The following is a 16,533-nucleotide window of genomic DNA, read 5'->3' as shown; positions in this document are numbered from 1 at the left end:
ACATAGTCCAGAAACCCAGCCATGGGATGGTGCCACCCATAGGTAAGGTGGGTCCTCCAACCTCAACTAATCTAATCTAGAAAATCCTTCACCGGCAGGACCAGAGATTTGTTCCCACTGTGATTGTAAACCGTGCCAAGTTGACTACCAGAGACTAACCATCGCACAGTCTGAACAGTGCCACCCTGCTCACTGCCAAGAAAGAAAATATGGGTCTAAGTAGGCTGCAGCCAAACTCCGACTACCTACTCCCAGCAATGAGTGAGAGGCTAGGAGAGGCAAGTTGCACATCAAAGGCAAATTGAAGAATAGTTACAAACTGAATGTATCAGCTCCAGTAGGCCTAGAATACTCACCTAAGCACTGTCCAATCTGTAGATTTAAGATAATGCATAAAACCATTCACTAAGATTTTAAGAACTATACCCATAGCCCTTTATTTGCTTTGTTGGAACATAAAACTCTCCAGCTTCATTCAGTCCCTAGCTAAACTCGAGAGGCATTCTGCGACTGTTCCAACAGCAGCTGACAGTGACTGAAGAGGCCTAAATCACTGTCTTACGGTGCCACTTCATCCTTAAGTAGTAGACACAGACCCTGGGCTACGAACATCCACATACAGCTCCTCGGGACACACACCATGGACTTACAAGTCCACTGCTCTCTGCCACATTCTTACCACTGACCAAAGCCTGACCACCTCGGTTCCGTTCTATCACTCCCCTGTTCTGTCCCTCAAGCCACCAGCCATTTTCTAGGGGTGGGGCTCTACTTCTCCAAAGCAAATGCCAAGAGAGAGGCTGGGCTGAGTGAGCTGCAGAAACAAACCTAGGCTGGAGCAGACAACAATTCTAAAAACTCATGAAGCAGTTAGGGAATATAAAATGCTGATGTGGAGACATCTCATAGATAAACTAGCTCAAATTCTGCATTTGTGTGTGTGTGTGCGCGCGCACGCGCATGCATGCATACATGTTTGTGCAAGTGCAGGGCATATGCCACTGTGGCACGTGGAGGTCAGAGGACCTCAGGTTTTCACCATCGACTCTGAGGCGGGGCGTCTCACTGTTCCCTGCTCTGTTCACCAGGCTAGCTGCCTCACCATCCTCCAGGGATCTCCTATCCCTGCCTCCCAGCTCGCCTCTGGAAATACAAATGCTGGTGCTACTCCATCCAGCTTCATGTAGGGATCCAAACACAGGCACTCATGCTGGCACGGCATCCACCGAGCTATCTTCCCAGCCCAAATTCTACATTAAAAAAAAAAAAAAGGTAAATCGGGTATGGTGGCACACGCCTTTGATCCCAACACTTGGGAGGCAGAGGTGGAAGGATCACCATGAGTTCCAAGCCACCCTGAGACTACGTAGTGAGTTCCAGGTCAGCCTGGGCCAGAGTGAGACTCTACCTTGCAAAAACAAACAAACAAACAAACAGAAGATATTTTGAGTCTCACACAACCCAGGCTGGCCTTGAACTCCTACTCTTCCTGCCTCCACCTCCCTACTGCTGGGATTACAGGCATGCTACAGTGCCTGGCTTTAAGAATGAGTTTTGTGCTCTGATCACTGGAGAACTTCCAGCTGTAGGTGAGTTTTTCTGCTGGCCCAAGCCCAGGCCCAACTAGGAGGGACCCCCAGCCCTTACTCTCCACATGGGTTCTTTTTCCCCTCCAGCTCCTCACATGGCAGGAACGCCTTGAATTTTCTTTTTTTTTTTTTTTTTTTGGTTTTGCAAGGTAAGGTCTCACTCTAGCCCAGGCTGACCCGAACTCACTGTGATCTTTCTACCTCTGCTGGGATTAAAGGCATGCACCACCACACCTGGCTTTTTTCTTTTTCTTTTCATGCTTTTTTCCAGGCCCTCTACATGGGATCTCTAGCCACATGGGTGCCTTTCCTTGGCTTTGTACATCCCTCAATAAATATAATAATTTAATAATTAAAAAAATAAAAATAAATTTAAAAAAAGAATGAGTTTTTTGTTTGTTTTGTTTTGTTTTGTTTCAAGGTAGGGTTTCACTCTGGTCCAGGCTGACCTGGAATTCACTATGAAGTCTCAGCGTGGCCTCAAACTCACAGTGATCCTCCTACCTCTGCCTCCCGAGTGCTGGGATTAAAGGTGTGCGCCACCATGCCCAGCTTCATGCCTGGCTTTAAATTCCACATTTTTTTTGGTGTGTGTGTACGTGTGTGTGTGATGCCGTGGTGCACGTGTGGCGGCCTGGAGACCACGTGCAGTGGTCCTCTCATTCCACTTCGCCTGACACAGGCTCTCTCTCGTCGTTTCGTGTTAGCCACTCCACTGCACCATCGGCAAATGTGTAAGAACGTTATCCAGAAAGCGCCACTGCCAGCTCTATAAGCTTAATCCTGGGTGATGGGAGGACAGCTGCTACTTGTGTAATGTTTTGCAGTGAAAATGCAACTTTTTTTTATCTTTAATTTCAATTATTTGAGAGAGAGAGAGAGAATGGGTACACCATCAGCCACCTTGTGCATCTGGCTAATATGGGCTCTGGGGATATTCGGTAACTACTTCTTCCTATGAGACTGATTCTCAATGGGGCTTTGTTAAAAACAAACTCTAAAGTGAATGTATTAAATTAACTTCTCTCTTGAGATAATCATTAATAGATTTCCTTATAAACTTCTCTAACAATAGACACAATCTGTTATGTTTTACACACACACACACACACAGAAAGAGAGAGAAAACAGCCATACAGTCCAGCTTGGCAGTTAAGGTGCTTGCCTACAAAGCCTAAGGACCGGGTTCAATTTCCCAGTACCCATGTAAAGCCAAATACACAAAGTGGCGCATGCATCTGAAGTTTGTGTGCAGCAGTTAGAGGCTCTGGAGCACCCATTCTGTCTTGATCTCTCTCTGCGTACGAATAAATAAACAAATATTTAAAAAATATTTTTATCTGTTTTTTTGCAGGAAGAAAGGTAATGGGGGGGAGAGAGAGAATATGAATGTGTTTGGGCACACCAGAGCCTCTTGCCATGCACACAAACTTCAGATGTGGGTTGGAGTGATGGCTTAGTGGTTAAGGCACTTGCCTGCAAAGCCTAAGGACCCAGGTTCTATTCCCCAGGACCCGTATAAACAAGGAGGCACACACGTTTGGAGTTTGTTTGCAGTGGCTAGAGGTCCTCACATGCCCATTCATTCTCTCTCTCTCAAATAAATTAAAAAAAAAAAACCTCCAGATGCATTTGCAACTTTGTGCATCTGCCTTTATGTGGATACCGGGGAATTGAACTAGGGCTGGCAGGCTTTGCAAGCAAGCACTTTAAACACTGAGCAATCTCCCAGCTCTCAACTGAACTTTGTATTTAAACAAAACAAGCTATCAAAAACTAAATGTTCTATTGTGGAAGAGGTGGTATAATAAATGTTGCTGGAAAGAAAACCCAAATTCATATTGTGGATAGTTAAGCTCAGCCCCCAAAACCTGGCACCATGGCTTACTAGCTCACTCCCCACTCAGAACCTGTGAATAGCCCCAATTTGGGTCTCTAGGGAGCCTTTACCCTTTCCTGCCTTCTCATGGGCATACTTCATGCTACCTCCTCTTTCCTTTTATTTAATAGTCTCTCTACACCTAAACAAACAAACAAACAAACAAAAAAACAGAAAAACACACCTAGCATTACTTCACTATCCTAAGCCTGCAGCTTTCTATCCTGATCCCACCACTTACAAGGTATTAACCATGGGTGAGTTATTCATTCTCTCTGGGCTTTAAGCTTGCTCATCTGTCAACTAGCATGATAAACCCTCACTGTGTTGCTATGAAGATTAAAGCAGTTACACATGGAAAACCCTTGGGAACACCACATGACACAGAGTACATACGTCTGTGACAGGTAATAATTATAGTGTGATAATTTGCTGTTATTCATAGGAGATTATGTAGAGAAACAGAAAGAAGATTCAAGTCATTCTGGCTAACAGGAGCTGGGAGAGAGGGTGTATTGTTTAATGAGGCTAAAAGGAGACTAGAGAATTATCTACGGATCTTAATTATACCCTAAATCCTAAGTACTCCAAATCCCCAATGCTACAATGGTATAGAGTTAGCTCAAATCCCCAAAGTGCTATTTGCAAGTTAATAGGAAATTTTTGGATACAGGTATAAACATTCTAGCCGGGCGTGGTGGCGCACGCCTTTAATCCCAGCACTCGGGAGGCAGAGGTAGGAGGATCGCCTTGAGTTCAAGGCCACCCTGACAGTACAGAGTTAATTCCAGGTCAGCCTGGACCAGAGTAAGACCCTGCCTCGAAAAACAAAAAACAAAACAAACAAACAGGTATAAACATTCTATGTGCCCACCCTGAAAGGTACACCGACACCATTCTTCTCTTTGGTACTGAACTGGTACTGACACGCTCAGAGACCTCACTGACAAGCTTCTTATAGCCCACTGGGCCGAGCAACTGGTGCAAGGTGACTCCACCCTGCTGGCTGAGCTACTTGCTCACACTTTGCTGCTTTCTGAAAGTAAAAGCCAGACCCAAGGATGGCCAAATGAGCACTGAACACGTGAGCGGAACACCAGCCCTATGTATATGGACACTTTATTGCCTTCCTCCTACTCACCCACAGAGCTCAGGCTTCATGCATTGTATCAAGCACAGATGCCTTGGCTCGGGGAAGCTGGGCTGGGCCCAGGTTTAGAAGATTAATCATAATGGGGAGGTAATATGATGGAGAATGGAATTTCAAACGGGAAAGTGTGGGGGTGGGGAGGGAGGGAATTACCATGGGATATATTTTATAATCATGAAAAATGTTAATAAAAATTTAAAAAAAAAAAAAAAAAGAAGATTAATCAAAGTTAGTCTAAACCAACCATGGAAACCCCAACGTGTATGCATGGTACGTTGTTGTAGCTCCTTGCTGTTAAGAGATGTTCATGCCAAGAAGTTTTGACCACTGAAACAGCGAAATATACTAGGTAGCTTTGGAACAGAAAATAAAATCAGAAAGCCTTAAAAGCACAGGATCTTTTTTGTTGTTGTTCTGCCCCTTCCAGCTTCCTGGGCTAGAGACACTGTTCAAGAGTGTAGTGCTTGCCTCAATTATGCAAGGCCCTAAACAATTAAAGTCATGTGGTAGCTTGAATTAGGTGCTCCTCATAAATTCATGTGTTTTGAATGCTTGGTTCCCAGCTGGTGGCAATTTAGGAATTGGAGCCTTCTGGGGGCAATGTATTGTTGTAGCCAGCTTCCCCTTGCCAGTCAGTGTTCAGCACAGGCCTGTTGTTGTCCACCTGGTGTGGGCCAGGAGGTGATGTCCAGCTTCAGCTTATGTCACCCTTTCCCCTGCCATTAAGGAGCTTCCCCTTGAGCCTGTAAGACCAAATACTTCCCTCCCATAAGCTGCTTTGGTCTGGATGTTTCATCCCAGCAATGAGAAGGCAACTATGACGGGTCACTAACACTCATGGCTATGGCTGACTCTCTCCTCGTGTAAACGGCATGCATCCTCACGTCAGCAGGGCTTTCTAAACCAAGCTTGAGCTGGATGTCCAGATGCTGATCAGAAACAGCTTCTTCCTTGCTGAGGTTTCACCTCCTAATTAATCTATCCACATGTTTAGAGCCAATGTCTATGCAAGGAACAAAAAAGAGGCCACCCTTCCTGCTACTTTGCAAATTATTTCAAACACAGCACAACCATCTAGGATAAGAACCATTTAATGCTCTTAATTCAGACCTAAATTAAAAACAAAAGGTATTAGTAAGCAGAACAGATTAAAACTATTTCACATGTAAACTATATAACCTGTCTGTCTGTATGTGCAACACAACAACATTCAGAAGTTCAAGAAGGAGCTAGGGATGTAGTTCAGTGGTTATCACACTTGCTTAGTATGCACGAGGCCCTTGGTTCAATGCCTAGCACCAAAAAAAAAAAAGAAACAAGAAATTTTCATATACAATAAATATTTCTAATAATATGCTAATAATATGCTATCCAACTTTTATATAGTACTTATGATTATAAATACTACTATAACATTAATGCACGCTTTTAATCCCAGCACTCAGGAGGCAGAGGTAGGAGGATCACAGTAAGTTTGAGGCCACTCTGCATAGTGAATTCCAGGTCAGCCTGGGCTAAAGTGAGACCCTACCTCAAGAAAACAAAAGCAAAAAAAAAAGAGGGCTGGAGAAATGGCTTAGTGGTTAAGCGCTTGCCTGTGAAGCCTAAGGACCCACGTTAGCCAGATGCACAAGGGGGCGCACGCGTCTGGAGTTCGTTTGCTGGGGCTGGAGACTCTGGCGCGCCCATTCTCTCCCCCCCCCCCTCTCTCTGCCTCTTTCTCTCTCTGTCGCTCTCAAATAAATAAAAATAAACAAAAAATTTTTAAAAAATTAAAACTAAGCTAGGCATGGTGGCATACCCCCTTGATCCACGTATTTGGGAGGCAGAGATAATAGGATTGCTGTGAGTTCAACGTCAACCTGAAACTACAGAAGGAGCTCCAGGTCAGCCTGGGCTAGAGTAAGACACTACCTCAAAAAAATTAAGTAAAATAAAATCAGCAAATACAAAAAGGAGATATGAAAGGAAAACAAAAACCTATTTTCTATCTTTAGTATCCTTTACTCTTCAACATTCTCCTAAAGTATCACATGACCAGCATACTGTATGACAAATTAAATTCACAGGCAGATCCTATCAGAGTCATAACCATTTATCATAAAACTGATGGTTCTATAAATATAACATCTATGTCTAACATGGTATCATAAAATTTAACTTATGCCAAGTGTGGTAGCACAATAATTTCAACACTGGAAAGAGAGGCAAGAGGATTGTGGGTTCCAGACCAGCCTAAGCTATGGATCAATTCTCTGTCTCAAAAAAGCAGGGGCTTTAACCCTTCTCACCTCCCTCATGATGGGAGCTCTCTGTACTTCCTCCTTTTCTTAAGCTAATAAAGTTTCTCAAAACATTTAAAGAAAAAAAAAAAAAGCAGAGCTAGATGTCTCTCGGTGGTAGAGCATATATACTCATCCCCAGCGCAGCCGTTTAACCCAAACTCAAGAACCTTACAACTTAGCGCACAACCTCAAGTACTACTTCCTAGATAAAAGTGGGCCACAGCAAGAAGTAGGCACAGTCTAGAGTTACCTCTGACTTCAAGCAAACCCTTAACTAGATCACCAGGCCAAAGGATGCAAAGCCGGGTAGATACAGCAGCCATGTGACTGAAAGGGACTGATGACAAAACTCTATGCCCAGGAATCAGAAAAGCGAGCAGTGGTAGAATGAACCTGGGACATGTTTCTACAGCACCTGCTTATACTTTGGCTGCTTTTACAGTAAGAAATGTATTCTTTTGAAGCAGGATTTCTCTAGCCTAGGATGACCTGAACTTAACTCTGAAGCCCAAAATGGCCTTGAACGTGTGATCATGTGATCCTCCTACCGCCTCCTCCCGAGTGCTGGGGTTATAGGCATGAGCAACCACTCTCAGCCACAAGAAGTAATTTCATGAACAATTTTGAAATTATTTTTAAACACCTGATAGAATAATTCATTATTCCTCTAAACTGCTGGTGTTATCAATAGTCACTAAGTGATTTAAGATGTCATATTTCAAAACCCAGTCCTCATTCAAAAGCAGCCTAAAAAAGAGACTTTCAGGACAGAGGGGACAGGAGTCAGCCTGGATAGAAATAAGGGTAAGTAGACCAAACCTCTAGAATCTTCACAGGGAGGACAGGAAAGAAGTTCATGGGGGAAAATTCATAGGGAACAACACTCTAAAGTATTAGAAATGGAATCCCTTCCATAACTATTTTAGAGCCTAGAAAACTGCAATCATGGACAAGTAAATTTAATCATTCCCCTTATTTCTTCCTCAAAACTTTATTTTTTTTTATTACACCTGTAAATAGGAAGACTCCAAACTACTGACTGCAATTATCTACAAGAACAGTCACAAATTATTTTAAAGCTATTTTATTACTTTTTAGTTTCCTCCACAACACTGTCATCTTAAGGTAATTCAACAATATTAGCAGTAAATTAAATTAAAACATGGCTAGTAAAAAAAAAAAAAAAACCTCACAAAAGTAAAATATTTAAATGTTTAAGATTATAGCAGCAAATCACTAAATAAGACATATAATTTTCAGGATGCCAATTATATTTTTGATCCTAGTTCAGTTTGCCAAAGGTGGTAATGGTGTGAGCCTCATAACACGCAGGAAGGTGGAGTGCGAACATGCCATGCTCCGAAGCGCTTTAACAAAGAGCACAGAGAGGAAAGCTAGTGTGAACAGAACAGAAGCATCAAATGGTGGTTCCCAAGTGTCATAAGTACAAAGGAAGAAAACGAAAGACAATTACAGATTCTCAGAAAAGCCCAAGAAAACAATCATAACCCACACGAATGAGTCCCTGAAAAAAGCTACAGGTACCAGTACCACAAAGAAGCTTAGCTCTGCTACCAAAAACCTGCTATGAAACAGAAGAGGCCGGGCATGGTGGCGCACACCTTTAATGCCAGCATTCAAGAGGCAGAAGTAGGAGGATTGCTATGAGTTCAAGGCCAGCCTGAGACTACAGAGTAAATTCCAGGTCAACCTGGAATTAGAAAGAGACCCTACCTCAAAAAAAAAAGGTTCACAATGGTTTGTCACACTGTGGTGATTGTCTCAAAACTGCTCTTAGGAATTTGTCACTGAAAACTTTAAGTAAATACACTGCAATTCTTTTTAACCTACATTCCATAACTGCTGTGCACCACTAGCTAATACGAGGCTGTCACTCTTACTTGTGGTTCATTGTATTACACTTCTTATAGACATCTTGACTTTAATTCCCCTCTCACAGCTCCTTTGGGATCTGATCAAACAACAGTCCTTGAGATTCACTGACTCCCAATACAGAAATAAAAGCAAAGCTTTTTTATTCAAGAAAGGCAAATCTGTGTGTGATCTTTATTTCAAATGGTCCTAGACCAACCAGTAAAACAAAGCAACACTCTGCAAGTTTATATACATATACAGATAGATAGATAGTCAAATTAAAGCTGCGTAACAGATAATGAGAAATTACTAGTGATCTAGCTCATCTGTGTGTACAGAATTATGGTTTGGGGTGACAGTACTTCATCTGAGATAGGAAATAAACACTGCACAAAGGTAATGTGTTACCAGAGTCAAATGATAAAAGGAAAAGTTAACCCACAGTTTGATTGTCTTCTCTTCATAAGGTTATTGCACCAAGCAACAGATGTAAATGGATACACAGGAGGTAGTGTAACATCAAAACCGTTGGTAACAAGGTGGTTGGGGTCAAACACCAGTCTCATCAATCAACTGCAGAACCTCTATGAGGTTACTTCTACTTCTGTTTTCTTATTTGTAAAAATGAGAATGATCATAGCACTTACATAACAGGGTTGCTATGGCCGTCAGATGAGCTGTACTTGTAAAAGCCTTAGAGATAAATATACTTTTCAGTTAAATAAAACGCTACACAAGTGTCCACCAGCTGTGCAGAGTGTAAAAATAAAACCCTTTGTACTGGTGCCTCAAGTTTACAATGAGGTAAAAACAACACATTCCTGAAGTAGGTATGAGATTTCAAACGTGCTGTCAAACATTAAATATAGATTCCACAGTTGGATCCTAAACATATTTAATATTTTCAGATAACATGCCTAAATGTGCTTTTACATCCTTTTGTAGTGACAGGATTCCAGATTAGGCCTGGCTGCTGTGCAGGCAGAGGCCAGAGGAAAACACTGGGTGGCTTCCTCAATCACGCGCTACCTTATTTTCCAAGACTGGGTTTCTCACTGAACCCACAGCTCACTGACGCCTGGCACTTTAATGTGGGTACTGGGGATCAAACTGCAGTCTTCATGCTTTCGTGGTAAACACTGTACCTACTGAACAACCTACCCACCCCTTCTTTTTTTGCTTTTAAAGCAGGATCTCTTCCATCGTAGGCTAGCCTCAAACATGCTATGTAGCTGAGCATAACCTTGAACTCCTGATCCTCCTGCCCCTACTTCCCAAGTTCTGGGATTAGAGGCATGCACCACCACACCTGGCCCTATATTGTCATGTCAAAATTAAAAACAACTGCAGATGAAGCTTGTGGCAGAGTGCCTGCCTCATATGTGCAAGGCCATGGGTTCAATCCCCAGTACCACAGAAAACAAAAAATTTAGGACCTCTAAAACTAAAAGAACTTGATACATATCTGACCTAAACCAACTCAGAAAATCCCAGGAAGGCAGCAGTTGAAAAATTCATGCCGCAGGGCTAGAACAGAAAAGTCATCAACTGTCTTCCAGCAGCGGACCCTGGGAGCTATACAACTGACCAGCCAGGCACAAAAGCGGCATGACCGACTGCTCCCTGATTGGATATGAGGGCCACTCCACAAGAGGGAATTGATGCCTGGTACTGAAAACTGATGGCTAAGAAAGTCACTGGCCCTAAGAAAGAAGGCCGTATTGTTTGGCTAAATAGGTATGTTGTGCCCATCAAGTTGTCCTCTAAATGTTCATGCTTATGCCCACAGATTAGTGCTGGTCTCACTTTTGGTCAGAGAAATTTCTTTTTGCAGATGGTAATGACTACTGAGGAGACTCAAAACCCATCAAGGTGCTGAGGAACAAGTGACTTCGGTGCTCAGCAATAAATGAAACATCTCGGGCTGGAGAGATGGCTTAGCGGTTAAGCGCTTGCCTGTGAAGCCTAAGGACCCCGGTTCGAGGTTCGGTTCCCCAGGTCCCACGTTAGCCAGATGCACAAGGGGGCGCACGCATCTGGAGTTCATTTGCAGAGGCTGGAAGCCCTGGCGCGCCCATTCTCTCTCTCTCCCTCTATCTGTCCTTCTTTCTGTGTCTGTCACTCTCAAATAAATAAATAAATAAAAATTTAAAAAAAAAAATGAAACATCTCTATCACATCCTCCAAGGCTCAGGGACAACTGTGGAAGAGGTGGTGGAAAGAATGTGAGAGCCAAAGCACGGGGGGGGGAGGGGGGAGTGCTCATAGTGACTAGTTACCTGCGCAATATTTGGCCCATCAACATTCTATCACGAAAGACAGAGGAGGGCAAAAAAATTAAAAAGTCAAGATAAAAGAGGGATTAGTCAGAAAGAAGAAGGGGTTTCATACAAGAGGATGAGGGAAACAAGAAAGTAGGGCTGGAGAGATGGCTTAGCGGTTAAGTGTTTGCCTGTGAAGCCTAAGGACCCCGGTTCGAGGCTCGGTTCCCCAGGTCCCACGTTAGCCAGATGCACAAGGGGGCGCACGCGTCTGGAGTTCGTTTGCAGTGGCTGGAAGCCCTGGCGTGCCCATTCTCTCTCTCCCTCTATCTGGCTTTCTCTCTGTGTCTGTCATTCTCAAATAAATAAATAAAAAATGAGCAAAAAAAATTAAAAAAAAAAGAAAGTAATAGCAAGGGGATTATGATCAAAATACATTATATACATGTATGAAAACTGTCAATAAAAAGTTCTTTTAAAAGAAAAATATATCCGGGTGTGGTGCTGCACAACTTTAATCCCAGCACTTGGGGGGCTGAGGTAAGGAGGCCATCCTGAGACTACATAGTAAATTCCAGGTCAGCTTGGGCTAGAGTAAAACCCTACCTCAAAAACACACACACCAAAAAAAAGAAAAGAAAGAAAGAAAGAAAAGAAAAATATGAGGGCTGGACATATGGCTTAGCGGTTAAGTCACTTGCCTGCCTGCAAAGCCAAAGAACCAAGGGTTCAATTCCCTAGGACCCCCATGTAAACCAAATGCACAAGGTGACATGCATCTGGAGTTTACCTGCGGAAGCTAGAGGCCCTGGCACACCCATTCTTATTCGCGCTCTGTCTCAGATAAATAAATAAAAATATGAAATAAAAGGAGGAAAAGTAATAGATACTTTTGTAGAATTTTAAACATGAAGGTTCCTGGGTGGGATAGAAAGCCAAATTCTCTCTACTTTCTGCTCACTGCAGAGCAAAAATAAAAATAGAAATTCAGCTCATTAAACCTTGCATTACAACTGCTTGTACAGAAAAGCAGGCACAGCATTCATGCCCTGGCACCACACTCAAGGACCACACCAGACCAGGGTCGTCTTGGGTCCCAGGCTCTGCATCGCACTCCCCTCGGGTCTCAGAGCCTGTTATTTGAGCAATGCTGTTAAAGCAGGGCTGCACAGACACAAAGCACAGGATTCCACTGATATGAAATGCCCGGAATAGACAGATTCATGGAGATACAAAGTCAATTAGCAGGAACTGGGACCGGAGACACGAGAATGACTGCTAAAGATTGTTGGGAGTGACAAAACTATTTTCAAATTAGACAGGTAATGGTAATGTTTGTACTAATTTGTAATGACATTGGCCACTGAACTGTGTACTCAGCTAAGGAAGAAACTGACAGGTCTATCTTTATAATAGAGGTTTCTATTTTTATTCAGTAGTTAGCCTTTTCTTATCAGTAGCAGAAGGAAGGAGATTAAGGTAATTCTGTCAACAGTTCTCCAATAAGAAAGCTGGAACTAGATTTCAGATTGCCTATACGGGGTGGTCAAAACGTCTGGGAACACAGACGTTGGGATTAAAGGTAATTGTTAAGAAGCTCAAAGAGAAAACGTGTGCATAGAAAGTAAGAACGCTCGATCGGGGGGGCAGGTGGTACAAGGAAAGGCCCTGCCCACTCCCCGCCCCTCCCACCACCACTAGCCAAGCCACGCTCCAGCCAGCAACGAGTCCTGACCTGGGTCCAGATGCACCTGATCCTTACCCACGAACTTCCCACAGGGGTGAGAAGAGAAAAGGGTAGGAGGAAGGCAAGTAAGTTTTTCCAAGTTTTATTTCTGCACCCTGCAGCCTCTAGGCCCAATAATCACCATACACCGTCTGTGTGTCCTTCCTTAGGACAGCAAACACAAAAGCTAAAAGGCGAGGGGCGGAAATAAACTTTTGGCAAGCATCTGGCAGGATCACCAATCCCTTCCAGAGGCTACAGCAGCGGCTCTTTATATTTCGTGTTGTACCTCCTGTCTTGTTACCCCTTATTTAAAAAACCCATCTGAGGTGATCAGAAAACAATGCAAATTCCCCAACCACCAGAAATGAAATGTGCATGCTCTCCGTTCCCAGGCTGACGCCGCCCACTGGCATACACCTCTACTCTACCTCTTTGGTACCTCCCTCAGTGCTCTTCCTTGTCACAGAGCCAAGTTGTCTGCTGCCTCAGGGCCTGGCCCATTCCACTTCTGCCTGGCTGGGCCCTTCTCATTCCTCAGCTTTTTTTTTGTTTTGTTTTTCAAGGTAAGGTCTCAGTCTGGCCCAGGCTGACCTGGAATTCATTCTGTAGTCTCAGGGTGACCTCGAACTCATGGTGATCCTCCTACCTCTGCCTCCTGAGTGCTGGGATTAAAGGCACGCGCCACCATGCCTACCTAGCTCTTAAATAGTATTTATTGCAGATAAATATCCGAAAAGCCATTCCTGTTATCCTCTACCACACAACTCCCTGGTTATTTTCTTTTCAGGGCTTTTCGCGCCTGTTTCTGGCCCATTCACCTAAGCAGACTGTTCATGCACAGAGGAGAACGCAGGGCACACACCAGCACTTGGGAGGCTGAGATAGGAGGATTGCTGTGAGCTCAAGCCCAGCCTGGTGCTACAAGAGTGAGTTCCAGGTCAGCTTGGGCTACAGTGAGACCCTGCTTCAAGGAAAAAAGAAAAGAGGAGAAAGTACTGTCTACTCCGTTCCTTGCCACATTTAAAATAAAGCCTATGTACTTGTTGAATAAAGTGACTCTGAAACATGGTAAACCCACCTCCCTATACTATGACCCGTTCCACTGTTTGACAGAATCTCTAGCAAGCAGCAGTGACTCCCACCTGTGCCCACTGCCCATGCTGCCACAGCTGTGCTGGAAGCTTGCTAGGATCCTGTTCCCACCTCCCCTCTGGCCATGGGCACTGGGTCTACAGACGCGCAAGACCAGCTTTACATGGGCCCAAACCGACAAGCTAGGCCAGCACTTTTACCCACTGAACCATCTCCCCAGCATTCCTCCTTTAAGTTTATACCTATGTTTGAGGCAAGTTTCAGAAATCAAATGGATAAAGGCAAACCCACCAGCTATGTTAGAGCACAAAACAACACTAATTCATGGAGAGGACTAATTCTCTACGTGAGAAATTGTAGAATATTTTCAAAAGGAAAACGCATTATAAAATAAAAACTTCATTACAGGGCTGGAGAGATGGTTTAGTGGGTAAGCGCTTGCCTGTGAAGCCTAAGGACCCTGGTTCGAGGCTCGATTCCCTAGGACCCGCGTTAGCCAGATGCACAAGGAGGCCCACGTGTCTGGAGTTCGTTTGCAGTGACTGGAAGCCCTGACGCGCCCATTCTCTCTCTTGCTCTCTGCCTCCTTATCTTTCTGTGTCGCTCTCAAATAAATAAAAAATAAAAATAAACAAAAAAATTTAAAAATTAAAAAAACTTCATTACAGTCTAATCTTATGATTCATTAGTTTCATTACATAAATGAGTAATTCATATAACCAAGGGGCTATATTATGGATGTATTTTATAAGTTTGTTGAGATGTTTCAATATTTTACTTTGGTCATTGGTCTTTTTGAAAATCACAAAGTCAAGTCAGGAGTGATGGCTCGTTCCAGTAATTCTAGTTCTAAGGAGGCTGAAATTCTGAATTAAGGAAATTCTAACTGATGGGATCTTAAAGACAAAAACATATGCTGTACCCAGGAGTTGTGACGCAAGCCTTTAATCCCAATGCTCAGGAGACAGAGGTAGGAGGATCACTGTGAGTTCCAAGACAGCCTGGGGGAGAGAGAGACCCTACCTCGGGGTGGGGGTGGGGGGATGGGAGAGATGGCTTAGCCTTTAAGCGCTTGCCTATGAAGCCTAAGGAAACCGGTTCGAGGTTCAATTCCAAAGTCATCTGGAGTTCATTTGCAGTGGCTGGAGGCCCTGGCGCACCCATTCTCTCTCTCTGCCTCTTTCTCTGTCGCTCTCAAATAAATAAAAATAAACTATTTAATAAAAGGTGAAATACCCATCACAATAATCAAAGAGAAGTAATCCCTCCCTACAGCTGCTTGAGGGCTCCCCAGCAGGAAAGGCAGGAGGCCTGAGCTTTGCCACTTTCTGTACAAGCAGGAGAAGGGTGAACACCCAAGGGTATAATCTGATGAAAAATAAAATAACTTCTGGCTACCTGACAAGAGATCAGGCACCAAGTTAAGGCTCCAAAACGTTTAACCTTCAGCAGTCAGCGCTACCATCTGGTTCTCGGACTTCTCTGTCTCTCTTTTTCCGCTTCTCTCGGGAACTGGGCATAGATAGTCTAATCTCCCCCAGCAGCCCTGCCTGGGGAGAAGGGGTGCAGAAGGCAGGGTACAGTTGCGGGGTTAGCCACTTACGAGATGTAGGCTGGGTATCCGAATCCTATCAGGTTGCAGAGGAGAGAGGCTCCATAACCGAACACCAGGTACAAAGCCACCAGCCCGATGACACCTAGAGAGGGACAGGACAGAGAGAGGGAGGTGGGTCGACGGCAGCACAGACACCCCGCGGGGAAGCCCCCGCGCACACGGAGGTGGGGCCCGCCCTTCTGCGGGGCGCGGCCGGGGCCTGGGAACCCCGGGGCAGTCCCCAAGCCGGCCTCCCTCCCCTCCCGGAGGCGCAGGGCTGCGCCAGGCCGGCCTTCCCCGCACCTGCCTGCGGGACCCGCCTCTTCCCGGGAGCCCACCGAGGGAGGCCCCGCACTCCGGCGGCTGCGCACCAAGCCCGGCGCCGGGTCGGCGGGAGGGACGGACGGGCGGGCGGGCGGGTGGACAGACAGACCGACCGACCGACCGACACGTCAGCGCGGGCCCGACTCGTGCGCCCGTCCAGCGCCCCCCCCCCAGGCCGGTGGCCCGCGCCCTCCCTCCCCGGCGGCGGCTCCGCAGCACCCACCGAGCGCGATGAAGCTCCGGTTCACCCCGGTCTTGGCCTCGAGCTTGGCCAGCAGGTCGGTCATGCAGTTCTTCTCGTGCAGGAAGCGGTCGAACCTCTCCCTCATGGCTGCAGACATGGCGGGGACCCGGGCGCCGCGGCCCGCCGCGATCGCGAGGCGAGGAGAGACGAGGCGAGGCTGCCGGCCGGGTGCACGGACGCAGGGCGGGGCGGGGCCGCGGCGCGTGCTCGCGTCCTCCCTGCACGCCCGCGCGCCCGCCCGCGCCGCCCCTCGCCACGCCACGCCCGCCCGCCCCGCGCGGTTCCCCCCTCTGTCCCCCCCCCGCAGCGGGCGCCGCGCGCCACACCCCGGCCGCCTCCCTGACCGCGGGGGTCTCCGCGGGAAGGAGCGGGGGACGACGACCGCACAAACACACAAAGGAAGGAGCTGGCCGCCTTGTGCCCGCCCGCGCTGCGAACGAGTACCACTGGTCTGGTACATACACCTCTGTGCTAAACCTGCCCAGGCATTTGGTGTTTTTCTTTTTAAATA

At 45.7% G+C, this 16,533-nt stretch overlaps 1 protein-coding gene across 1 annotated transcript in view; it reads right to left on the bottom strand.

Annotated features, from left to right (window-relative positions):
• Reep5 (receptor accessory protein 5) overlaps window positions 1-16,194 on the bottom strand; it is a 37,477-nt gene extending 21,283 nt beyond the window's left edge. Inside the window, exons 1-2 of the mRNA XM_045132360.1 lie at window positions 16,002-16,194; window positions 15,464-15,557 (exon numbers count right to left, since the gene is read on the bottom strand). Of these exons, the coding sequence (XP_044988295.1) occupies window positions 15,464-15,557; window positions 16,002-16,119 (212 nt within the window). The 5' untranslated portion in view covers window positions 16,120-16,194. The remainder of the gene's footprint in view (window positions 1-15,463; window positions 15,558-16,001) is intronic.
• Window positions 16,195-16,533: the final 339 nt, after the last annotated feature.

The sequence above is a fragment of the Jaculus jaculus genome, chromosome 13 (genome assembly GCF_020740685.1).
Source record: "Jaculus jaculus isolate mJacJac1 chromosome 13, mJacJac1.mat.Y.cur, whole genome shotgun sequence".
In the NCBI taxonomy this organism is placed as follows: domain Eukaryota; kingdom Metazoa; phylum Chordata; class Mammalia; order Rodentia; family Dipodidae; genus Jaculus; species Jaculus jaculus.
Note: the sequence above shows the minus strand (reverse complement) of the source record. Positions and strands in the feature narration are given on the sequence as shown.